Genomic DNA, 26,618 nt, shown 5'->3' with positions numbered 1-26,618 from the left:
CTTCTTTTCTATAGTTTATTTGAATTTTATAATGATATTATTATTAATAATTATTGATTACTTTCTTTTATGTTTCTTTTAACTTTAAACTTCTAAATTGTTTTTCTTACTAGCCAAGATTTCATAGAATGGAGAAGTTTAGCAAACTAGACTAATTCAGAGCGCTAGTAACGATTTAGAAAGGGGGAATTGTAACGATCATAATCATTCCTGTATTATCAATCGTTACAATCGCTCATATTATCATTGTTAATTTGATATTAGTTAGTAAGAGCTTATTTGAATTCGCGCCCTAGCGCCAAATTTTGTCACCAGGCGCCGCACGCGCCGGAATTAGCAGACGACAAAAGCACATGTTGCTTTTGCCGGTTGAAGCACCTCAGATTGGTGTGAACCACGTTTTGATACATAGCCTCTGCGCTTATACAATTTGTAATTGAAAAATCAAAGTTTAATAAATATTGTAAGTGTGTTTCTAAATTGCGCTATTATTTGTTACTGTTTCCATTATCATCTACAAAACTCAGCGCAGATTGCAGTGCAGATTAAGAAGGAAATACAAGTAAGTTTGTTAAATCTCTCTACATACTTGGCTCGACAATGAAAAGGAGGAAAGAAATATTCTTGTAAGTGTATAGTTATTCGGCTGATTGATTGTGTCACCCCGTTTAAGTCCTACCCACGTCTTATTAATTTAACAATATTAAAATCCTAAATAGGCTGCCACAAATTTTAAATACTTTTTTAAATATCAAACTGGATTGTGAAGAGAACAAGATTATCTACAAGACCCAAGAAAGAAAATTAAATTATACTCAAAAGAAAAAAAATTACAAGCAAAACAATTTTTTTTCTATAACATGAAGTTAGTCAACCTGCCTGATTTGAAATGGATTCAGTCTACTGTGTGATTCTTGGATAGTTTATGAATTGAAATTATTGTTATGGTCCAATTGGATGCATAAAACAAGATACTTTCAATGAAATACCGAATAAAAATTGATTAATAAGTAGATTTAGCAAAATAATCAGAAAAATCAATAAAAATTAAATTTACCTTCTTAAAACTTGTGTAATAAATTTTTCGCGATAATATAAAAATTTCTCTATCTAAAGGAATCATAATAAAAGCAAAATCAAGCATTGCTGGTTAGTCAAAGAGTATTATTTATTTATTTAATTACATTTGCTTATAACACATATATATGCGAACGCAAGGGAGTTACGCAAAAGAAAAAACAAAACAACAAAAATTACAAAAATTGAGGCAGACGAGTAGATAAAATCTTAATAAAAACAATAATAAATTGCCTAATCAAATTTACATTTTTTGAAGACAAGACATTTAACCATTGATCAAACGAAGACAGACCATTTCCATTGCTAATATCAATAAACGGAGCGAGTAAATGACTACAGGACGGACATGAATTTAAAATATTTGACAATGTATCGACCTCTAATCGACAGGAGGTGCAAGTTGCATCAGGGTAGAAGGTATACTTTTCTCTGCCAAAAATAACCCTTAATACATGATGATTCAAAAGTCTGATTTGTGCGTAAATCTTCTTATAAAAAAGCGATAATCTCAGCTTTAAATAATCCTGAACACCTTGATTTAATGGAAGAGAGGGATAAATCTCAAGACTCTTCGAGAGTTTTAGACAAGTAAAATCACGATTTCTCAAATAAGAAGAAAATTTTTGAAGTATAAAGTTACTGTCTACCCTCGAAGAGGCAGGTCCCAAATCGTCCCAAACTTCTAAAAAACCGCAGGGCTCAAGAAAGTTTAATTTTAACTGAGACATCCAATTGAATTTATTTTTCGGATCACTCTTAGCTAGTTTTATTAAACTCATTAGACATCTCCTGGGATAACGAGAATTTGTCATTGAAAGAATTTTGTTTAACCAGGAAAGAATATTCCTAAGAACTAAATAAGCAAGGTACAAGGAACCCGTTTCAATGCAAACCGCGTAATTGGGGTACATATGGGGAGATTTAAAAGTTTCTTAAAAAAAGAAAGCTGAACACTTTCAACCATATCCAAAAATTCCAATCGCCATACTTGAATACCATAGCTAAGAATACTCAAAGTCAGTCTTAACAGAATAAATTGTTCTCAGGATTGTGCCCACTGCGGAGTTTGCTGAACTTTTTGCTTTCCTTGCAGCTGGATTAAAAGAACAAGAATTATGAAATTTGACCCCAAGATAGACGTACTCCTTGACAACCTCGATGCAACTCTCACCAAATTTAAAATGTTTATACTTTTTAGCTTTTGAATTCCCTGATTTAGAAAAAATTACTATTTTAGTTTTTTCGGTGTTAACAGTTAAACCATTTAATGCGCAATAATCATCGAGTTCCTTCAATTTCTTATTGAGTTCTAGAGGAGAGTCGGAGAGCAAAACATAATCGTCGGCATACCCCGACATCAGAATCTCAGTTGAGCTATCGATTGAAATTCCCCTACAGTCCTGATTAATAAAATAATCTTCCATATCGGGAATGTGCAAAAGAAACTCAAATGGTCTAAGAATTTCGCCCTATCATTAATAATCTGAGTGAAAATTTTAGCTATGCAATTGACTAAGGTAATTGGCCTATAATTATCCGGAATAAAAGGGTCCCCTTTTTTTAACAGCATAAAAGTGGATAAATTGCCCCAGTCTTTTGGAACCTTTTCAGATTCTAAAATTTTGTTAAATAGATTGTTCGTATATGTGACGCGACCCGAAGAAAGGTACCTAAAAAGCTAAACTTTAATTTTACAGGAGAGGGAAAAGAACAAGCGAGAACGCGGCGCAGAGTTTCCGATATCTCTTACTCTCTCTCCTTCCTACTACTAATTTGAGTTAGCGTCTGTGTATTCGGCCGTCTTCGGCAAGTAAAAAGAGATGCACTGAATATATTCTCTATTCTTTCTCTATTATAAAAGTGTCAGGCGCTGCGTTACGAAAATTCGACTTTGACTACGTCGTTTTTAAATTTTTTTTTTTAATTTACAGAACATTATAAAATATTTCAAATTTCAGAACAAAATATTTTAAAGTTTTGTATGTAAGTATTTAAAAATATTTTAAATTGCACAAAGTATATAATGGTAAAAAATATTTCAATACATATAAAAAATTGCATAAATTGCAGTACTTTTTTAAAAAACTTTATTTATATTTTTTAACGTAGATAAAAGTTGAAACAGTTTGATAGTATATTCTATTGACACTATGTAAATTAAAAATAGAATAAAAAAAATGTACTTAAATTTTTTATACTTTTTATATAATATTAACTTCTCAAAATTAAGAAATTAAACAGAAGTAAAAGTAAAAACTTTTTTATTATAGTGATGGAAGGAATTTATTAATAATTATGTCGATTATTTATTTATTATTTATTTATTTAACTTTTGAAAGTTCCTAGGGCTAATTAGCCCTCCAAGGAACAGTACATAATATACATATTTAAATTATATTATTTTAATAATAATAATAATAATATTAAACTCAATATGCAATCGGAAACTAAAGTATGCTTTTAAAATCTCAAAAAAACATAATTAAAATCAATTTTTGATAACTTTTTAAAGATCTTCATGTTCTTTCTAAAACATTTAACGGCACTCAGGAATAGTATATAATTTTTTTACTGTTTTTATATTTTGTACGTAAGTACAGAGGATTCTAATTTTAATAATCACATTTTTTAAATTAAACACAAAATAACAATTAAAGTTATCTTTGGAAACGCTATTTTAGATGGTGATAGACAATAATTATTCATAAATATTAGTTATTATTAATAACAAAACTTATAATTATATTTATGACGAATATCACAATAGCTAAACAATGACCAAAATTTTATTACTTATTTTTTGTCTAATTATAATATTTTTGTTTTTTCTTTTTCGGACATTTCGGACAAGGGGCAACTGCATCTTTTTTATTTTCATCTGTACAAAATTGACGTATTTCGTCAAACAAGTGCCATTGACGTTCATTCGTAAGGCCATTAGAACGAATGTTTTTCACCTCTCTTGCGTTTTTGTTTAACTCAATTTCAGGATGAACGATTTCTTCTGTTGAATCAACGAATTCTTTCGCTCGAATTTCACCATTGGGTAAAAAGACAAAATGGTGATACTTCGTAATGTGTGGAATGGAATTAAAATTGTTTCAAAAAATCGTCCCATTTTTTCCACTTTACATTTTGAATGTTCGTTGAAGGATCGACTATCGGAAGGGCAACATTATATCCATGAGACGATGAGGTATTCACAACTTCCATCATATCCTGAAGACAGTCAACATCAGCTCGTGAATATTTCGATTTTAAAATTCCAAAATTCCTATCAGGGCTGAATTTTGTGTGCCCCGTCAAAAGGAAATAAAGAGAAATTTTTTTAATTTTTTCCCGTCATCACACGCCATAAAAGGTAGTGCATCATGGCATTATTTTTGTTTTGACCGACACAATTATCCGAGAATAAAGTAACCTCTTCAGCAAGATGATTACTTAAATGATAATTAATCATGCTAATGACAGAATTAGCACCTTTTCCCGAATTATCTGCTTCGTCGATCAAAAAAATTGGTTTGCTCACCTTTGCTCTCGTCGTGAATTCCAAAAATTCCACATTTTCTGGGTACTTTAAAGTACAATTTTCCGACTTGTTGAGGACTTGAAGGGTAAGAATCGTTTTGAGCATAGTCGAACGAAAGAACCAGAAGTGACGATTGCTGTTTCGGGTCTTGATCAAACAATTTAATGTTGGCCCTGTTAATATTATAAAATTCTCTCTGTTTTTTTGCCTTCTGCAAATGCTCCATTGCAATAGAAATTATATTAACTTTTTCTTTATCTGGTAGGTTAGCTGAACTTGAGATTGCTAAATTATTTTCTCGGCATTTGTCGCACAGATCATCCGCAGGTTTCATCGTCGTAATATAAGGACAATAAGTAGACCATGCTCTTTTAAAAAAAGTGAGTGACATTATTCTCACATCACTATCTTTCGCAGTATCTTCTTGATACTGTTTGTACATAGTACTTTTCGTCTCACTCGAAGGAAGTTTCATGACATTGAAGTCTCGAAATTTAGGCATACGACCTGGTAATGGTATAGCAGTTTTTTCCGCTACAGCCTCAATATACTGTACAGCTCTATCAATGTCATCAATGGATAAAACACTGGACCTCGATGGTGTTTTTCTAGATAACTTATGAACCCGAGGGTTGATTCCATTCTGGTCAAAGTGAGTTAGTAAATTTTTGTGCCTCCTTAAGCCGACATCAAATAAAAAAAATACATTTTTCGACAAATGGGGATATCTGCTATGTAGTAACTTATATTTTGTCGATTGCTTTTACATTCCTTTCTGAATTGTGACTTATGTTTGACGGTATATTTACCATAATTTTCTCTAAATTGTGCAATTTGACGGTGTGCTTGCAAATGAGACAAAAGAATTAAATCTTGCTCAGTCTTTTCCATTTCGAGAAAATTTAATCTATAAAAAGAAATAAACGCATTAATTAAAAAATTATTTTTGTCAAAATGTAAGAAATAATTAGGTTTTATGATATTATTATAATTATTATAATTATCATAAATTTTTTTTAATTATAGGTTAAAAAGTTAAAAGACAATACACTACCGATTATCCACAGCAAAGTCTTTAGGGATTATTTTATTACAACCATTTTTGCAGCAATCTTTGGCTGCTTCACCATAAAAATGTTCTATTTTCTCCGAATCTTTTAAGTCCTCTAAACTATTTTTAATGTCTTCATCATGAATGACCTAAGTACATATATATTTATTAGTACAATAAAATAAAAAGATAAAATTAAATAAATAAGCTTGAAAATAAATTAAAATACAGAAAACTAAAAACAAGCGTAGCAAAATAAAAAGACAAAATTAAATGATTAAGCTTAAAAAGAAATTAAAATACAGAGAACTAAAAACAAGCGTGGCAAAATTAAAAGACAAAATTAAATAATTATGCTTAAAAAGAAATTAAAAATAATACAGAAAAATAAAAACAAGCGTAGCAAAATAAAAAGACAAAATTAAATAATTATGATAAAAAAGAAATTAAAATACGCAGAGAACTAAAAACAAGCGTGGCAAAATAAAAAGACAAAATTAAATAATTATGCTAAAAAAGAAATTAAAATACAGAGAACTAAAAATAAAAAGACTAAATTAAATAATTATGCTAAAAAAATTAAAATACAGAGAACTAAAAATAAAAAGACAAAATTAAATAATTATGCTTAAAAAGAAATTAAAAATAATACAGAAAAATAAAAACAAGCGTAGCAAAATAAAAAGACAAAATTAAATAATTAGGCTTAAAAAGAAATTAAAATACAGAAAACTAAAAACAAGCGTGGCAAAATAAAAAGACAAAATTAAATAATTATGCTTAAGGGTATGTGGAATCAGCCAACTTCAATTAATACATGTATTAATATTCTCACCGGTTTTCTAAGAAAATATTTAATAAATCTTGACAAAATATAAGAAAAATAATATTTTATTTATTGAGGCATGGATCTCTAGTCCAATTAATACAAAAATTTGCTTTTAAATATTATTTTTCATTTAATAAAAAGTTTGATATTTTTTGAGAAAAAAAGACAATCAAATACAAATTAATATTGAAAAAAATGAATAAATTTATATTTTTCTATGTCAACATTAATTTTTTTCAATGGCAATTTGTATTCGATTGTCTTTTTTTCTCGAAAATTGTCAAAAAAAATGAAAGTTTGAATATAAAAATATAAATTTATTCATTTTTTTCAATATTAATTTGTATTTGATTGTCTTTTTTTCTCAAAAAATATCAAACTTTTTATTAAATGAAAAATAATATTTAAAAGCAAATTTTTGTATTAATTGGATTAAAGATCCATGCCTCAATAAATAAAATATTATTTTTCTTATATTTTGTCAAGATTTATTAAATATTTTTTTAGAAAACCGGTGGCAATATTAATACATGTATTAATTGAAGTTGGCTGATTCCACATACCCTTAAAAAGAAATTAAAAATAATACAGAAAAATAAAAACAAGTGTAGCAAAATAAAAATATAAAGTTAAATAAGTAAGCTTAAAAAGAAAGTAAGATACAGAAGACTAAAACAAAAACAGACAAATAAACTTCACTAAGAAATCAAATAAAAATAATTAGAAAATAATCATAATAATATAAAGTGTAACGTTGTACATTTTACATCGCAAATTCCTCGACCGTGACGTGGGCGTGAAGCCCCTTTTATATTATTTATAAAATTGTTAAGTTGAGAAAAGGGTTATTACTATATATGTAAATACAGAATATGCACATAATGTAAAATTAATTAATTTTGACCTGTCAAATAGTTCAAGAGCACATCCGAGAAATAATATCAATTAAGAATAATTTCTGCCGCATTGTTTTTATTTTTGTTTAAGCCTATTAGATGCGACCAAAATAGCGCAACGAAACTAAAGAGGACTCTCAGAAGGAGCGAGCAGAGTTCAGGGAGCAGTCTTGAGGACGAATATCAATTAATGCAGCCAAAAGTTCTTGTATAAGAACTATTATCATTAAACAGAATTTTGTTTAATTATTTATGTTTACAAAATTATTTTAATATGTTATTGCACTGCTCCAGGCTCATTACGTGATAATTAATGTCACTAGTCCAAGATTAGCTGTTTTCCTTAATTTAATATTAAGATTAATATTAAGTCGCGCCTACAAGGCTGCAACCCATTAATCGCTACTTGTAGATGTATTAATCTACATTTATCGACAGGGTGGCCGTTGAGTAAGATCCGCGTCTAATAGGCGAAAAGTACAAGCAGCCGAGTGGCGCTCGTCCTTCACGTTTTGAACGTCACGGTGGGTGGATATTATATTTATTTACCAAGGAGAATTTTGGATATTATATTTAATTGTCATACAAAATTATAAAACTCGATTTGCCAAAATCATAAATTGAAATAAAAGGAAAAGAAATAAGTCAATTGTGGAATAATGGTAAGTTGGATTATTAATTCGCCATAATAGTAAATCTACTTTTGTTTTCTTGTTAAAATTTGCTCGCTCTCCGACTCTTAGCAAGTCTGTTTCTTTCAAATGATAAATGTTTCTTTTAAGTTTTAATTATTTAGAATAAATGTGAGTTATGTGTGTAAACAAGTGTTTATTTATTTAACAAAAGTCACTACTCGTTCCTACACCTAGTCGGCAAAATTATCTATTATAAATATTCTAATCTAAATTCTAAATATGGCTTGTATTTTCTTATTATATTAGAGGAGCAGCCAGGCGCTCAAAATAAATAATAAAGATCGCCTTTATAATTTCTCGTCACCAGAATTGTTTTCCCCAATTCTAAGTCTCTAATTTTCAATAAATGAACCGGCGTGGCGACAGGTTATAAATGGCTTAAAAGTCGTTGTTTTCCCAGGACGGAAAGTACTATACTTTTTTTACTGTAATATTGAAAAACTGAAAAAATATATTAATATATTTTTTTTATTTAACATCGCTTAACAAGATCTATCACTCTCTGATCATGAACACATAGTGTTTTGGAATTTTTAAAAAAATTGCGCGCTTTTTGCATACTCACACTATGTATGATAAGGTAGATTTCCATCTTTCTGATTCATGTAGATAACTTAGATTCCGTTTATATTTTGAAGCATTTCCTTTTTCTATCAATGTTCATTTATCATAAAGGGCACATGGTGTATACTTATGTTTGCTTTTTACAACGTACGGCCATGGCCCTAAGTTTGAAAATTCAAACGCTCATCTCTAAACAAAATATCACAATAATTTTTTGTTCTTTGTGATATGTAAAATAATTGTGTGAAGGAAGTAATCCACAAATGTAAGTTTGAGGTTATGTAATGGAGAAATGAATGGGAAGTTTTTTTGTTTTAATGTTGTATATGTTTAAATATTTTAAAAATTTTTCATTTTTGTCTTTTATGTATTTTATGAGGGTTTTTATGTATTTTCTGAATATTGACAATGATATAATTTGCAGTGACTGAAACGCCTGATGAGGTCCATCGTGTATGGACGAAAAGCTTCGCGCTTAAATAAATATATGGATTACTTATAAAAAAACATTGAACATCTTGATATTATATTATTGTTTTATTTGTGTGCACATAATATTTACCTTAGAAGTGTCTTCTTCTTGTTCTTCTGAAACATAATGATTATTTAATCTATTATGGCAATCAACAATGTCCGCATATTCTTGATCGAGATTCATAATTGTGCTTAATATTTTTCCATTTAATTAATCATTTTATTTATTTGCAACACTATAATATATTGAAAAAGTAAATTATCCGCCTTGTATCAGTGCAAGTTGTTGCCGGTAACTCGTACACGTGTTTTCGTCGTGAGATAGAACGGTGTAGTCAGTGCATCTCTCTCTAATTCCCGAATATCGACCCGAACTTCAAGTGACGCATGTATACAGTGAGAGGGGAGCGTAGATATGTGTGCGTGAGGAGAAAGAGAATCAACGCTTAGCACAAATTGTTCATCTTTAAATCGTTATTACAAGAAAAGTATTTGATAAAAATGAATTTTGACTTCAGATTATTGAAAAGCAATCCTTAGTTTATCGAAAACAATCTGAATACGAAAATCGATTTTTTCCTTCTTAGGTACCTTTCTTCGGGTCGCGTCACATATAAAATCTAATTCTGAGGTAAATTCTTAAAAAAACTGTAGTCAACACCGTCCAAACCAGGGGTTTTCCCATTCTTACATTTAGCTAAACCCTTAATAATTTCCTCAAATGATATTGAATCGTCTAGCTCCGGAACTAAACGTTTTAATTGTATTGTAGATACAATTGTTGAATTCATATTGTCCAAATGAAGGTGAACATCAGCCACCTCATCTTTCCATGCCATTGTCGAAAAATATAACTCAGCATTTTTTGTATTAAAATGTAATCTATTGGATTCTAAATTATTATTTATATGAGATTGAAATGAGAGGCAAACAGAAACTGGAAAATGGTCAGATGATGTGACCAGATGTAAAACCTTTAAATCACTAATAATAGGGAGAGCACCAGAAGAACACCACACCAAGTCAATCACACTTGAGCCAGTTGGACTCATATACGTAAAATTAGCTGGTGAATCATTATTACAACGACCATTTAAAAGAACCAAATCATTAGTTTCAAGATTATTAATAATTTTCTTTCCCTTAGTATTAGAAATTTTATCAAAAGAAGACCTATCTGGAAAAACTGTATCTATAAATTGAAAAAAGTTAGGGTTTAACTGGTTCAACTCACCCACTCTACCGTTAAAGTCCCCTCCCACAATAACAAGGTAACTCGGAAAATTTACAAAGATTATTTATATTTAAGTTGACACTATCCAGAAGCTCATCGAAGTTCTCATTTGGAGCAAAATAAACCAATCCCAGAATAAACGTAAAATCATTTGAAAGCAAATTAACTTTGACAAAAATTTGAAAACAAGAAATAAAAACTATCGACATAGAATAAATTTTAGGGTTTAAAATAATAAGGAGACATCCCTTTGCTCTGCCATGGTTGTAGATTCTTGAAGCTGGAGCTTGAATGAAATCTAAGAAATTCTTGTTCAGACCAGGAATCCAATCTCGTTCATTCCAGGTTTCACATATACAAAGTATATCTCAGGGTCAGAAATATTCTGAATGTCCGGTAAATTCTTAATTCCGTGAATGTTCCAAAATAAAATCGTATTGCACTTCCTGTATTTAAATTTCTGAAGATGGGCTGAATTCTTAGGGTTTTCAGATCGTTGCTATTCCTTCCTCTCGTCCCACTTTATCTTCTTATAAGAAAGATCATTCTTGGAACCTGGATGAACATTTCCTGATTTGGGAGTATTAGAGGTAAAAAATTTATCAAGGGTGTTTAAATTCTTGAGTGAGTCATCCCCTCTTGGAGAATTCCTGAGAGAGAAGTGCCCTCGCTTCTTTCTTAACTGCGTGTCCGCCTTCTGAGAGTTGGGCGCAGGGAGACTATCCGACTGGCCTTCGTTCATCCTGAGACTGCATTATCTTCTGTTGTGATTCCGTGGTATTTCTTGAATCATCCAAAATTTTTATGTCATTATTTAAAATCGTCGCTCTTATACCAAACGCCTGAAGCTCACGCAATTTCAGAACCAGCTGTCGACGATGTTGTCTCTCTTCCATTGATCGGTCATTCGTAATAAATAGATTATTTTCCTTGAAAGCTATCACATTAGTAAAGAGAAATTTTACCCATCTTACAGTGTGATAAAATCGAAAACTACTGCTAATGTTGGGCGCCAGGTTCACCGATGAACCAACGACAGTAATACCAACAACAATATAGGCAAATTTAAAGCTCGCAAAACATAGAACAGAAGCGAGGCAAAATAAATGTTCAATCACAAAATAGACTAAATAGCAATAAATCAGTTATAATTGAGCACAATTTACCGGAAAATTAACTTGACATAATAAATAGTTTACTCAAAAGGGAGAGAATTGGGTTAGGGTAAGTTGAGAATAATTTCCGTTAGATTAAAGAAAATAAAACAAAATTCATTTCTAATAACAAACTAAATATATTTTGAAAATTCGGTGTTTAAATTTACATAATTTTCCTTTAGTTTCAGGTTAAATAATTCCAATAAACAGTCTATTTGCGTTACATTTCGGAAATTAACTACAAAAAATATGAATTAGGCGCGATTTAGCTCCCGCGATAAAATAAAATGAGCTAACAGGTCTAATCATTTTTAATCTAAAATTAAAGAACGCGAATCTGTCTACTTTAACAAATTAAAAAAGAAGAAAATGGCTTTCGGAAATTGGCGACAAAACACAAGGTAGCGAAACGCAAAGGGAAAATTCACGGGCAGAGCACATGGCGCTTGACATATACTACACTTCGGCAAATAAGCACACAATATAAAAATTTCGATTCGGAAATGAACGCCTTAACTTTGAGCAAAATAAACGAAAGTTAACAAAATATTTTCAAAAAAATAGAACCGCAAGTAACATAAGATCGAAAAATGTAACAAGGGGTCATTTCGAACAGTAACGAGAACTCATAATCTCCACAGTTTAGAGTGAAATTAGCAAATTAAAATTTAATAAAGGAGATTATGCATTCTCGCGGATAACAATATTGCCGACTCACCAGTTATTGAAGGAAAACTACCTTGGAGATGCCAGCAAGAATCGCCTAGAATCGCCTTCTTTTCGACACTTTTCTCTGAAGTTGAAGTCGAGAACAATATTTGTGGTGTCACTTCAGGATTCGCAACGCAAGTGTCGAGCACGTTTTTTGGAAATTTGCCGGTAGCGTCGGGAAAGAAAGCTAACCTAAGCTTGACGGTGCTCGCGCGCGCAGATAGTTAGCGAGGGCGCTGCGGCGGCAAATGTTTTCAAATTCAAAATCGGTGAATTTTCGATAGTTGAATATTAATAATTCAAAGTCGCGAAACAATTAACCTTGTTAATTGAAAATAACTTTAAAGCAATTAATTAGTTTGCGCAAAAAAATCTTTAATAGTAAAATACTATTTTATCAAAATTATGTGAATTCTGCTAAACGAAAATAACTTTGATATTTTAAATTAAATCGACTCTATTCCGAAGATAATCAAAGTAAGTTATACAAAAAAACGTAAAATCTAGCGATTTACAAATGTGGGAACTGGAACTCTTCTTTAACGACGGAACTGTAGTTTTCTCCTTGGGTATCGTATTCCAAATAGGTTGGCGGCAAAAGCGATATCGCCTAATAAATTTCGAGGCGTTCGACGGCAAAATATGTCGATTAATACAAAATCGACAACTCAATTGGAATCCAATTGGAATTCCTGCGGCAACTGGTGATGACAACCAAAAGGGGTGACGTCTGGCAACCATGTGTGTGAGTGTGTGTGCGTGACATGCAACAAAATAGCGTGATTGGTCCCAGAAACCAAAAATATAGCGGCATCCAAACAGCCAGAAAATAGACTTGGTGTCAGCGACAGCCAAATAAGTAAAAATTGGACGACAGCGGGTCTCCAATATTTAAAAACAAGCAAGCCAGGTCAGCAGGCCACAAAACAAATATCATGTAGCGTCATCAGCCGAGAGTGTGAGTGGAATGGCATCTTCAGCTCAAAATTAAGCATCGAACAGCAAAGTGTAGAGAATGATTTATCCCAGAGACATCCCAATTTGAAAAACAGTTCCTCCTCATCTCGAAGTAACATAGAATCCAAGAATCGCTCGTCGCAACATAAAAAAATAAAAGCAGTAAACAAAACGCAAAATAAACCTTATAATTTTACAAGATCGAATTGTGGAGCTGAGACTTGCGCAACGAAGTGTCCGAAAGGAAGGTTATTTTATTTACTTCTATATTTTTCTATATCGGATGTGACGTGCCAAATTATTCACGTCACAACAGCAACGAATTTAATGAGAATTGGACGATTACCTTTAACCTTACCAAGTCGAAATACATCAGAAATAACCAAATCTGGAATGTTAATGCCCGTGTTTTTAAAAAGCTAAGAAATTGTTTGAAAAAAATTTGCATTTATTGCATCGGAATCCTCCAAATTGAAGAGAATAATATTATTCGAACGTTGAGAATCAACTATACGAGAAATACTATGCTCTAAAGTAGACAACCTCGCTTCATTGTCAGATTGCTTAGTATTTATATTCTCTAGTTTGTCATTAATACTTTGAATATTCTTTTTCACTTCTAAGTGAGATGTCGATAGGTTATTGATTAACGAAAACAAATGATTCCATCTCTCCTCGTTCTTGGCTGACGACATGATAGAAGACAATAGAATCAAAATTTGAAACAGTAAGGAAGGCGAAAAAAAATTTTCACAAATAAAAATTGAAAAACTGGTAATCCAATAAACAGTGGAACAGTCACTGCAACTATATGCAACAAAAGAACACTGTCATATAATGCGGCAATAGGCACTTCACCACCAACTGTCACATATAATATAAGTTGCAGAAAGGACAAAACAGCACCACAAAATAAAAAGAAAGAACGACTCATCCGTCACTTTCTTCAAAAGTTACACAATTAAAAAAAAAGTTTAGCCTCTAGACCACTTGATCTTTAAGGACCGGGATAAAAAAACACCAATAATCAAAATAAACCACGTTAAAACTAGAATCAGAATAGCATTCAATTTCAAATTCAAAGAGCACACAAAAACGTGACCGTACTTGTCGACAGCTCGAGCGAAAACTCGGTCAAAGAGTATTATAAACAAAATAAAAATTATTTTCTAAAAAGTGCAAAAATCCCATGCTAATTAAATGGTAAAAGTATTGTTATTTAGTCAGGGTTAAACGGCATTGTAAAATTTTTTTCTAGTTTCTAAAATTGCTTTTAAGTAAAAAAGAAACGATTTTGACGATACCCAAATGAAAATAGCTAACTTGGGAAATAACGGACACCCTAATATTCAGTTACATTTTTACAACAAATTAAAATTTTTGCAAGTAAAAATATTTTAATGATTCGGAATTATAAAACTGGAAAGTGTTGATGATCATAAAAACGCCTTCTATCGGCGTCCACGATAATTACTAATTAACTGAACTAAAATCAAAAAATCAAAAGACATTTTAATCTGTGAGGATTTGGCTATAGCCGGAACTATAATTATTTGAAAATATTAAAAATTGAATTTTTTACGCGACTTTGAAATTTTTTTTTTTAAATGTGATTTTTTTGGTCTTTTTTGTTGTATAGAAAAGAAACAACTTGACCTTTTTCAATTATCCTAGTTCGGGCGATAGCCATATGAGGCATTTTACGTGAAATGTCCTAAGTTGAAATTTCAACTTCTTGAAAAAAATTGAAACTCGAGGATTTTGTTGTTCTATCAAGAAGAAATGTGACCCAATAAATATTTTTGATTTTTTCGAAAAATTGGAGGGGGTAGAGGGGGGTCAATTTGGTCAATTTTGCCAACATCGGCTACTTTGTGAATTTTTTCTGAACATACTTGTAATGGGAAAAATTTTTTAGAATATGTTTCTGAAAGCTTTTTTCATCCTCTTTCCAATGGTGAATTTTATTTTCTAATATTTTAAAAAATGACCCAAATTTTTGATAATTAATATTTAATTTTCAATTTCCCAAAAATCGGTCCGTTTTTTTTTTAAATAAATTATTGCAAACGAAAGCTGAGGTTTTTTCCTATCGTCATGTAAATTTTCAGAAAGCACTTTTTTTGTTTTTGAGTTATTAAATTTCAAAGAATAAATTACGTCCTGCGCGCCTCGTCTCACGCCGGTTGCCACGCGGCTTTGTGCAACCGCGACGCAGCGCAATGCAATTTATTCTTTGAAATTTAATAATTAAAAAACAAAAAAAGGCATTCTAAAAATTTACATGCCGATAGGAAAAACCTCAGCTTTCGTTTGCAATAATTTATTTAAAAAAAACGGACCGATTTTTGGGAAATTGAAAATTAAATATAAATTATCAAAAAGTAGGGTAAATTTTTAAAATATAAAATACACCATTGGAAAGAGGACGAAAAAACCTTTCAGAAACATATTCTAAAAAATTTTTCCCATTACAAGTATGTTCAGAAAAAATTCACAAAGTAGCCGATGTTGGCAAAATTGGTCAAATTGACCCCCCTCTACCCGCTCCAATTTTTCGAAAAAGTCAAAAATATTTATTGTGTCACATTTCTACTCGATAGAACAACAAATTTCTCGAGTTTCAATTTTTTCAAGAAGTTGAAATTTCAGCTTAGGACATTTCCCGTAAAATGCCTCATATATGTTCTGAACACGCCCCATAAATTTGTGCGATATTGGTCAAGCCGTTGTTGAGATATCATGGATGCCAGTTTGAAAAACACAGTTTTGAGAAAAACGCCTATCAAAGTTTAAGTAATACATTGTTCGCTTTGCAACTCCTTGTCTTTTCAGTTCTGTAACTTTCTTAGGATGTCAAATATCAAAAATCCTCTTTATCCACATATTCTACACATGTTGTAGATGTGATTTATAGAAAAAAAAAATTTCGATTTTTTGAACCCATCACACGGGGTGACCCCCTTAAGAAAAACTCGATCTCAACTTGATAGATACTGAAAAGAAGCCAGTTTAACTGGGCCATTTTTCTACCTAGGTATTTCTTATATTAAATACTATTAAAATAACCACATTACATCGAAAAAGAAAATTAAAAGATTTTGGGTGGCTCTTTTCCGGAATTCTGACTGATTTACTTTTTATTTAAGAATAAAAAAGTGTTTACTTAAACTTTTATATTATGTGAAAGTATGATTTTTCCATTAATTTACAATTAAAAAAATGTAAATAATTTGTATATCTACAGTTAATTAATCAACAAAACAGTTTAATAGCGTCTAAAACTCGGGCGGGGTTTATCCCACTTCCATAATAAATACTAAAACATATAAGAAAATATTACCAAATGTCGAGTGTTTGAACAAACGTCAACAAGAGCTAGAGTTTCGCTACCCAAACTATTTTCTCCTTTTGAGTAACGGCCATGAACAAATCCTGTTGAATCATCATTATCCTCCATGTTTTTTGCAGATGTCCACATTGTAAAAAGAGACAAACCAGTATTACGAACGGGAAGTCCCAGTAGATCGAATAAATCATGAAGAAGAGGTTTCTTTACATCTAAATCCACTTCACAATCGTTACTGAGAGCCGGACTCACATTAACCTGTTGATATTATTTTTATATTTTATTTGCTTGGCGAGCATATTGAAGGGTTAAAGAATTGTTTTGATCAAAGCTGGAATTTTAAGAAAAAAAGACGTATTTTTTCGAAATTACAAAATGGGACTATTAGGAACAAGGCGGTTAAAACCATTGAAAAACGTATTTAATGTTTAAGAAGTTATTGTTTATTGCTCGAAAGTACACACACAATTTAAAACAAATTTTAAAACGAAAATAAAAGAGCGAATGTGTGTTTTAAACGTTTCTGGTATCATCAGTTGAGGTCGATGATGAAGTCACTGGTCGTTTTTTGCGACTTGTCGGTACCAAGACTCTTTTACAATTTCGAACAATCTATGAACACTAAAAACCAAATTAGGTGATAAAAAACAAAAGAAGTTAAGAAAAACTTACGTTTTGACAAGACACTTCAACAATTCGGAAAAAAGAATTGTGTTCCTTATAGCCGCGCCGTTTGTGAATTTGGTTTTTGTCTCATAAATCTTACTTTAAATACAAAATAAACATATTTATTACTTAGTAAACTCAATAAAGTTTCCCATAAGAAATTCCTTTAATAAAAACACAACCCCACAAAAAAAAGAGTCGTGCGCGGCAGACCAGACTAGTCATTTCCTATGTATTTTGACGCGCTGAACACGAATCCGAAGTCCGTTTTGCTCCATCACGTCAGGATTTTTTTCTAACCTCAAAAAATCTGTCGGATTTTGAGAGGTAGGCTATTTTTTCTTAAATTAATGGATTTACTTCAAACTTGGTAACTAGGGGTTTTTTGGGTCGCTGATGACAAATTTGAAGTTAGATTTTCAAAATTCAAAATGGCGGCTCCAATATGGCGGACGAATTTTTTAAAAGTTAATGGATTTACTTCAAACTTGGTAACTAGGGGTTTTTTGGGTCGCTGATGACGAATTTAAAGTTAGATTTTCAAAATTCAAAATGGCGGATCCAATATGGCGGACGAATTTTTTAAAAGTTAATGGATTTACTTCAAACTTGGTAACTAGGGGTTTTTTGGGTCGCTGATTACGCATCTGAAGTTAGATTTTCAAAACTCGAAATGGAAATTCTTATATACATAAGTAAGGTATTCACGTCCTTTTATGGTAGCGCACTCTTTTGTCCTCAAAGGATCTGTGTAATGGTTTTCGTTTCAAATTGGTGCCTCCAGGTACAATATCTCTTTTCAGCATCCAACAGTAGTCGGACATCATATTTACATCCCATCTTCCTTGATAACGACGCTCAAATTCTTTAAGATCTTGATGGAATCGTTCTCCTTGTTCTTCACTGTAATCTCCCAAATTTTCAGGGAATCGATCCCGATGCGAGTCTAAGTAATGCATCTTTATGCTCATTAAGCATCCTAACTTACCAAAATTTTTAATCATATCACTAACTATTTGCTCCCAATTTTCACTCTTGTGATTACCCAGAAAATTTTCGACAACTGCTTTGAAACTAAGCCATGCGGCTTTCTCCTTTTTATTCATCTTGGTGATAAATTGCTCATCTTTTAACAATTTGCGAATTTGTGGTCCGTAAAAAACCCCTTCTTTTAGTTTCGCATCAGATTTTTCTGGAAACTTTTGTTCCAAGTATTTAAAACAGTTTTCTTCTTTATCTAAGGCTTTGACAAATTGTTTTATTCCTCCTAGTTTCGTGTGTAAGGATGGAATCATCACCTTTGAAGGGTCGATTAGGGGATTTTCTATTATATTTTTTGAACCTGGTTCGAAAGAATTTCTTTTTGGCCATTGTTTTTTAATGTAGTGATTTGCTCGATCTCTACTGTCCCACAAACACAGGAAACATGGTGTTTTTGTAAAACCTGATTGTTGTCCAAGTAGTATGCTTAAAATCTTAAAATCTCCACAAATTTGCCAGTTGTGTTCTCGGTATCTAATTTTATCCAAAACTAGTTTCATATATTCATAGTTTTCTTTCATTTCCGTTGAATGCGCTATTGGAATTGGAGCATAAATATTAGTATTATGTAGTAGTACTACTTTTAAACTTCTTTTCGAAGAATTAATAAATAGTATCCAATTTTCATCTTTGTATATATTTGTTTTTAATTTATTCATGAGTCCGACAACATCTGAGCAATATACCAACGACGGATTTTCATCTTTTGTAAAATATTGTCGGAATTCTTTTTCTCTGTCTCGATAAAAGCTAGCTGTTGTGCCTTTTGATAACAAGTTTTTCTTCTTTAACACTGATGCTAGGTGTTCTGCACAATCCTTCGGCAATTTTAAATCTCTAATGAGATTGCTAAGTTCTTCTTGGTTAAACGTTTGTCGAATCTTTATCTCCTGTTCATCATACGGAAAGTAATAGTCGTCCTGATCATCGGTTCTCATGTCTTTATTTTCAAAATCTAGAACATCTTCAGTTGAACTGTCAATTTCCAAGGTTTTGGGAGAAGAAGATGGATTGCATGAAATTTCTGGTTTTTTTACAGTGGGGACATTAACATACAATATGTACTTTTTATTTTTGTTATTATATCCTTGCACATTGGTGTTGCAAAAATAACAATCTTTTTGATTTAATGGTTTTTCCCACAAAGTTGGCTTTATAAACTTTAGTTTATCCTCTTTTTTATGATTCCAACGAGTTAACATTGTGTAACAGGAACTGCAAATTTTGTGTGGAACAAAATTTTTATCCTGATTGGTTATCTCAAGATCAAAATAATCTTTGTAGATCTGTTTGATATTTTCATTTATTGATTTACGATTTTTGGGGACATCAAATTGTCCACATATGTAACAAAATGCATCTGCATTGCTGTCGCATAAGTGTTCCGACGTTGTTACTGCAAAATTAAGTTTTGAAGCCTTTAGAGTTTTATTATTGTTTTGATTTTGAGAAGCCATGATTTATGTGAAAATCTGCACGTTAGGGATCCTGGCCCGATCGCAGGTGAGTCCGCCGTCCTAGGGGTGATAACCCTCATACCTCCCCAGGTCTAAGTATAAGAGCTTTCCGACTTTGACGAGGACAAAGTCAACTCGTCGTCGGACACACTACGGCATCATCCTCACACCCTAACGTCTCCCTACAGGACAGCGCGCCTACGCTGGCTTCGTTACTTCGATAAACAGGAAGCGAATCATTCTACACATCCCCTTTCGGGGCAGTTGTCATCGCCTACTACATTTATCGAAGCAGCAGGATTAGTATTGTGCTGAAACACAATAAAAGTGCAAAGCGTACAAGGTAAACAATGTATTTTTAAGGAATAAGATAGTGAAGGATAGAGGATATTAAAGTTCCTTTTTATCTCGTTGCTTAAAAATTTATTATTTATCTTTTACATCTTATTGTCACATTATTACCTCAATGAAAAAAGTTTTGTGCATTTGCCGAATTGATCTCTATGAAGCAATGAGACCCAACTGTCAGTTCTTGAGAGTAGTTTATTACAAAACAAAAAATTACAGTTCCCGCTACACAACACTCTACCAAAAAATCTTTCGGAGCAGCCACACGGAAAAAATTTCTGTTCACCGTTTATCTCTATATGTGCATCAATGGTCCTTAATTGCAGTACAAATCTTACACTTTGAAAAGGGATCATATACGGCCCTTTTTAGAGACAGCAAACGCACTTCCATCGGACAACCTCTGCATCAACTGCACTGGAAGTGAGACAAGCGGTGCACGTACATTTTTTCCGTGCAGGGGGTTCAAAATGTGAAAGTCTGACTATAGATTCGTAATCAGTGACCCAAAAAACCCCTAGATACCAACTTCGAAGTAAATCCATCAATAGTTAAAAAATTCGTCCCCCATATTGGAGCCAACATTTTAAATTTTGAAAATCTAACTTCAAATTCGTAATCAGCGAACCCAAAAAACCTCTAGATACCAAGTTTGAAGCAAATCTATCAATTTTTAAAAAATTCGTCCGCCACATTGGATCCGCCATTTTGAATTTTGAAAATCTAACTTTAAATTCGTCATCAGCGACCCAAAAAACCCCTAGTTACCAAGTTTGAAGTAAATCCATTAACTTTTAAAAAATTCGTCCGCCATATTGGAGCCGCCATTTTGAATTTTGAAAATCTAACTTCAAATTTGTCATCAGCTACCCCAAAAAACCCCTAGTTACCAAGTTTAAAGTAAATCCATTAATATAAGAAAAAATAGCCTACCTCTCAAAATCCGACAGACTTTTTGAGGTTAGAAAAAAATCCTGACGTGATGGAGCAAAACGGACTTCGGATTCGTGTTTAGCGCGTCAAAATACATAGGAAATGACTAGTCTTGTCTGCCGCGCACGACACTTTTTTTTGTGGGGCTGTGAAATCAATAACTTTGAGAAGTTAAAATAGGAACAACTTACCTTGGCAATTATATGTTGTCCACGTTTGAAACTTCACTAAAACACATTCAGTTACTTACAAGCTACAACTGTTTACACAATAATTAATAGTCATAATTATTGCATTGAATAGTATTGACAGTTACTGCATCAACAATTTTCCAAAAGCAAGTAACACAATTTATCGAAAAAACGGCGCCGATAGCAACAACTCCACCTGAAAACAGAGTTTTGTTCCTAATAGCCCCAGTTTATAGTACTAAATTTTGCGTCTATAGAACGACTTGAAATTAATTGTACTCGCATTTGCCAGGACCACCCGTCTAATGGGTTTTCTCGTCAGAGGAGAGAGAAACTGTAGAAAATCTCTCCTTAGTACAACCGGTTTATCAAAAGCCGAGTTCTGATGGTGTGTACTGGACAATAATCGACAGTGCACATCACTATACCTCGACGTTAAACCTCCCACTTGATGTATTACGAAAGTAGTAAGAAAACACCGGGCTATAGCGAGAGTCGAAGCGCAGTCACCAAGTACTAACTCTGTACTCAGGTCTGCTTAACCTCGACGATCGCAAGCCACGGAGTCTCACCACTGTCACTGAAAAACACGTGTCTAGTTAAAAAAACTAAAAAGCGGTCAAAGTCAGGCTTCAGGATTCACGTTTTTTATTAAATAATCATCTGTAATTTGTTTATTTTTAAATTTGAGATATTCTGTTTTAATGTGTAAAAATAATGTCAAACTTTAAGTACTGTGCATCTGATCCTAGAAGTGCTCGCAGAAGACATGTTGTTACAGTGCAGTGGGCAGGATGCACATTAAATAGGTTAAAAGAGGATAGATGTGGGCAATTCCACGTCAGATTTCAGTTCACATTTTAAATTTGGCCAAAACAATTTTTTTTTCATTCTTTAGTGAAAAAAAATAAATACGTATTTTTTTTGTGGCCAAATTTCCGAGTTACGAATTTTTGAAAAGTAGACATTTTTTAAATGGCCTACAACTTAAAAATTATTGGATTTACAAAAATTTCGTTATAACAAAAATAGTTCAGTTTTTGTTCAACTTTTAAATGCTGTTAAAAAAATTTTTTTTTATTTTTCTTAAAAAAATAAAAAAAATTTATAAACAAATTAATGTTTTTTAAATTTGGACATTTAAAAAAATTTTTTTAAAGAAAAACATAGCTGGCAATGATAAGAATAGTTTGCAAAATGTTTCAGAGTGGTTTTCTTGAATTTGATGATTAAAATAAATTTTTTATTTTGGCGTGCAAGTTTTACGCGCGCTGCACTGTGCATGTTTTACTAACTTAAGGGAAGAAACCGGTGAAATTTCAAGTCATCTAAATTTTTGTTGTTTATAGGTGATAAATATTAATTTTTCTAACAAGTTTTCGTATTTTAAATTATAATATGCTTCGAAAAATTTAAAAAATTTAATTAGTTAAAAATTTTTTAAATAAATATCAAAATTTAAATCAAAATAAAAATTTAAACTTCTCTTGTAATTTTTATTAATTGTCATTGCCGTTTTTGATATATGTATACTTATTTTATAATTCTGAACAATCAATCATATAGATTTTAAAAAATTTTAATTTTTTTAAAAAATCAAATTTTTTAAAAAATAAATAAAAATTGTAAATTAGTTAAAAATTACCTTTATTAATTTTCTATATGTGTGTAATATGATTTCAGGTAACTGAAAAAATGTAAAAAAATTTTGATTCTCCTAAAAATGTTACTAGTAGTTTTTAAAAAATTCAACTAATTCCAAATTTTTTATAATTTTTCGTTGCCAAATTTTTTGTATGTTTTTCTTACGATAATAAATAATCAATCGTATGGATTTTGAAAAATTTTAATTTTTTCAAAAAATTTCAAAAAACGTGCAAAGTGCAGCACGCGTAAAACTTGCACGCCAAAATAAAAAATTTATTTTAACCATCAAATTTAAGAAGATCACTCTAAAACATTTTGCAAACTATTCTTATCATTGCCAGCTATGTTTTTCTTTAAAAAATTTTTTTTTAAATGTCTAAATTTAAAAAAAATTAATTTGTTTATACATTTTTTTTATTTTTTTAAGAAAAATTAAAAAAAAATTTTTTAACAGCATTTAAAAGATGAACAAAAACTGAACTTTTTTTGTCCTAACGAAATTTTTGTAAATCCAATAATTTTCAAGTTTTAGGCCATTTAAAAAATGTCTACTTTTCAAAAGTCAAATTTTCAAAAATTCGTAACTCCGAAATTTGTCCACCCAAAGACAAATAAAAAAATACGTATCCATTTTTTTTCACTAAAGAATGAAAAAAAAATTGTTTTGGCAAATTTAAAATGTGAACTGAAATCTGACCTGGAATTGCCTATATATAATTAGGGGAGGGTAGGCTACATTGAACCGGATATTTTATAAAGTCCAAGAACTAATTAAATTGTACAAATTTCGATCAGGTTTTTGTATCAAAATTAAGCTGAAGTACTCCTTTAGTTAATACACACGTTACAAACACAAATTATTATGATTAAATAATTTAATTTAATTTTTTTCTAACAAGTTACACTTATCTTATTTTGAAGGATCTGTGTCTACATTGAACCACCTCTAATAAAACACTACAATTTACCTCAAAAATTATATTTCCACTTACACATTGTAAAAAATCTTATTTTTCACTCAAAAAAATAGAAAATTGTTGTTAAAGAGTTATTATTTGTTAATATAGGAGATTAATATATTTTGATGTCAGGTTAGGTAGGTAAAGTGACAGTTTTGAGTTTATCTCGTTCACAATTGTGATGAAAGCATGTCTTCCAGTATTTTTTTTTACTAATTTGTAGAGCAGACAACTTTACAACTCTTAAAATTGAAAATTCTTTGCTTTTTCGGGTGGTTCAATGATGCCGCACTCACTGTATTCACATGACATTTACAACAAAAATTGTTTATAATAAATTTATGTAAGAGTTAAAATTCTTTATCACATCGGAATATTGAAGTTGACATCCTAAGCGAAATAAATCACAAGTTTACTAATTTTTAAAACTTCCTATTTCAAAAAAAACTTGATTATATTTCCACAAAATTTTTTGTTTTGTAAGTGAAAAACAGTTTTTTTAGTTTTTCTTTATAAATAATAAACCAACGTGCCCGAAATTTTTGGACATAGTTTGTTTCAGTAAAACTAACTTATATATTAAATAAGAAAAAATTCCACTCAGTCATTTCTCAGAAAATTGAAGTGGTTCACTGTTGACGCTGGTTCAATGTAGCCTGCCTACTCTCCCCTATGTTCTTTTCTATCCCATTCTACACTTCCCAGCACACAGCACCGACATTTCTTGTGCGAACAGCTTTAAAGGTTCAGGCGTTTTACTTAAACCTTTTGTACATTATTAAGTATCATTTTAACAATATTTTGTAATTTTTTATGTGAAAATGTCGACAAACAAGCCGGTGACAAAGCTTTTCCAAAAACATCTTTGAAAAAGACGATTTGCGGTGTTCACTGTATCTCAGCTGAAAATTATTTAAAATCGAAGTATCATCAAATGCTGACCCCAACGTTCTCTGATAATAATTTTAATCATTTTAAAATTTTTTGTGGCAGTGAAGACGGAATTGAAAAAGTCGTCAATGAGAAAAGCGCGTTTAACCATTGCCATTGAAAGTGTTAACCTTGACCTTGACTGTAGAATTAGTAGGGTATGTCCTGGGAGATGGCCATAGTTTTTTTAAAGGATTGTAAAAATTATAAAAAAGCGTTTCTTGTCTTAACTTTTATAGATAATTAAACATTGAATACTTAACTTTAAAATGACGAAAAATAAAATAAAATATTTTCATAGAAACAATCTTAAAATTTACATTTTTCAAAAAGTGCATTTGGCCATCTCTCCCGTAATGCCCGGGTGAGATGGCCAATACTTATAATTTTTGGCTTTTAGCTTAAACTTAATTTTTAATAAAAAAAAATAATAATTATAATTATTATTATTATGAGAGTCTTGGGGTGCATGTAGCTCAGTGGTCAGAGCAGTCTACCGGCAATAGAAAGGTCGTGGGCTCGTATCCCACCATGCTACCGTTTTTTCTGAGTTCTTTGATAATTTTGAAATTATTAATTAATTTCGAAAATATTTTTCAGATTAAGCAGGTTTCTGTATTCGGGCAGCTGTGCTGTCGATACATATGAAATTTGTGAGCTTATTGAGATTTATTTAAGATATTTAATTTAAAAATTAATTTTTAATCGTTCACATTACTTTCCTCTTTTTCTGGTTGCATTTTGAACATTTTTAATGCAATTGAGTGCAGTTTTCAGATTCTGTAATATTTCTTGAATATCTAAAATTAACATAAAAAATTGAAATAAAAGTCACTTATGGTCATCTTACCCAATAAAACATGACAGTAATAAATATCAAAATATTAAATAAATAAAATACTTTCTCCCTTAATTTTTTGATTATATCAAAGAGTAGGTATGTACTACTCAATGAAATTTAAAATTATCTAAAATAATATAAATATAACAATAAGAAATCTGAATTTCTCAAACTTTTTTGGGACCATGTAAAAAAATAAAGAAGGATTCTACTTACAATTTTAATATTTTTTAACAAATTATTTTTTACATTTATTATTAGTCACAAAAGGTTGAACCAATAATAAGTGATACTTTTGTACAAATTCTGTAAAATATTTGAATTGGGCATCTCTCCCGTATGGCCATCTCCCCTGGACTTACCCTATATTAATTTCATATTTAATAAACGAATGAAAATTAATTTTTATAACTTTGAAACAGTAATTGGCTAGTTACTAAAAAAATATAAACAATTAAAAATTCAAAAATCGATTTCTGGGAATCTTTTAGAAATTTTATCCCCTTTAATTTAAGATCAAGAACATCAAAATCCATTAAAATTTGTAGGCTTTAGACAATTTTGAACAGTAAATAATAAAAAATCTCACTGTGCGCTGCGCAAGTTTAACGTCTTGTAAGTCTCTACACTGCTGCAGTTTTAAATAAATAACTTTTTTTAATTGGTGGTCATTTTTTTCCTCTATGGGTTTTAATAATTTACTATACTTTCACAGAGTAATTCTGGATGTAATTCTGGATACATGGATCTTGAGGCCAATGCCTTAGGATCCATTTATTAATTATTAATAACTAGATCTTTCTAATAAATATCAACGAACAGGGATGAATCCTAGTAATTAACAGCAATCAAATCAACAATTTTAGATGACTGGTTAGCAATATCAACAACCATTGTTCAATTCCAGGTAGATTCTGGAATTTAAAGTAGATTCTGGTCTTTAACAACCATTGTTGAGTTCCAGTCTTCACCATCACCAAGCAGTGTTGAATTCCGGTCATCATCAACAACAACCGTTACTAAATTACAGTTATCAACAACTAGTAGATCCTTTAAATCAACAGCGGTCCATTGAACAA

At 31.0% G+C, this 26,618-nt stretch overlaps 2 protein-coding genes across 2 annotated transcripts in view; both read right to left on the bottom strand.

Annotated features, from left to right (window-relative positions):
* LOC122501805 (probable tubulin polyglutamylase TTLL2) overlaps positions 1 to 26,618 on the bottom strand; it is a 517,344-nt gene that overhangs the window by 203,230 nt on the left and 287,496 nt on the right. The window contains exon 5 of the mRNA XM_043611553.1: positions 16,521 to 16,784. Within this exon, the coding sequence (XP_043467488.1) occupies positions 16,521 to 16,784 (264 nt within the window). The remainder of the gene's footprint in view (positions 1 to 16,520; positions 16,785 to 26,618) is intronic.
* Positions 3,793 to 11,245, bottom strand: LOC122501810. The gene is made up of 3 exons (XM_043611560.1): positions 8,646 to 11,245; positions 5,664 to 5,809; positions 3,793 to 5,516 (listed from the first exon to the last, which is right to left on the bottom strand). The coding sequence occupies exons 1-3, from the start codon at positions 8,670 to 8,672 to the stop codon at positions 5,288 to 5,290; spliced, it is 402 nt and encodes a 133-aa protein (XP_043467495.1). The 5' UTR covers positions 8,673 to 11,245; the 3' UTR covers positions 3,793 to 5,287.

This window comes from Leptopilina heterotoma, unplaced genomic scaffold (genome assembly GCF_015476425.1).
Source record: "Leptopilina heterotoma isolate Lh14 unplaced genomic scaffold, ASM1547642v1 Lhet_215, whole genome shotgun sequence".
Lineage (NCBI taxonomy): Eukaryota > Metazoa > Arthropoda > Insecta > Hymenoptera > Figitidae > Leptopilina > Leptopilina heterotoma.
The sequence above is the reverse complement of the archived record's forward strand: the minus strand, read 5'-3'. Positions and strand labels throughout refer to the sequence as shown.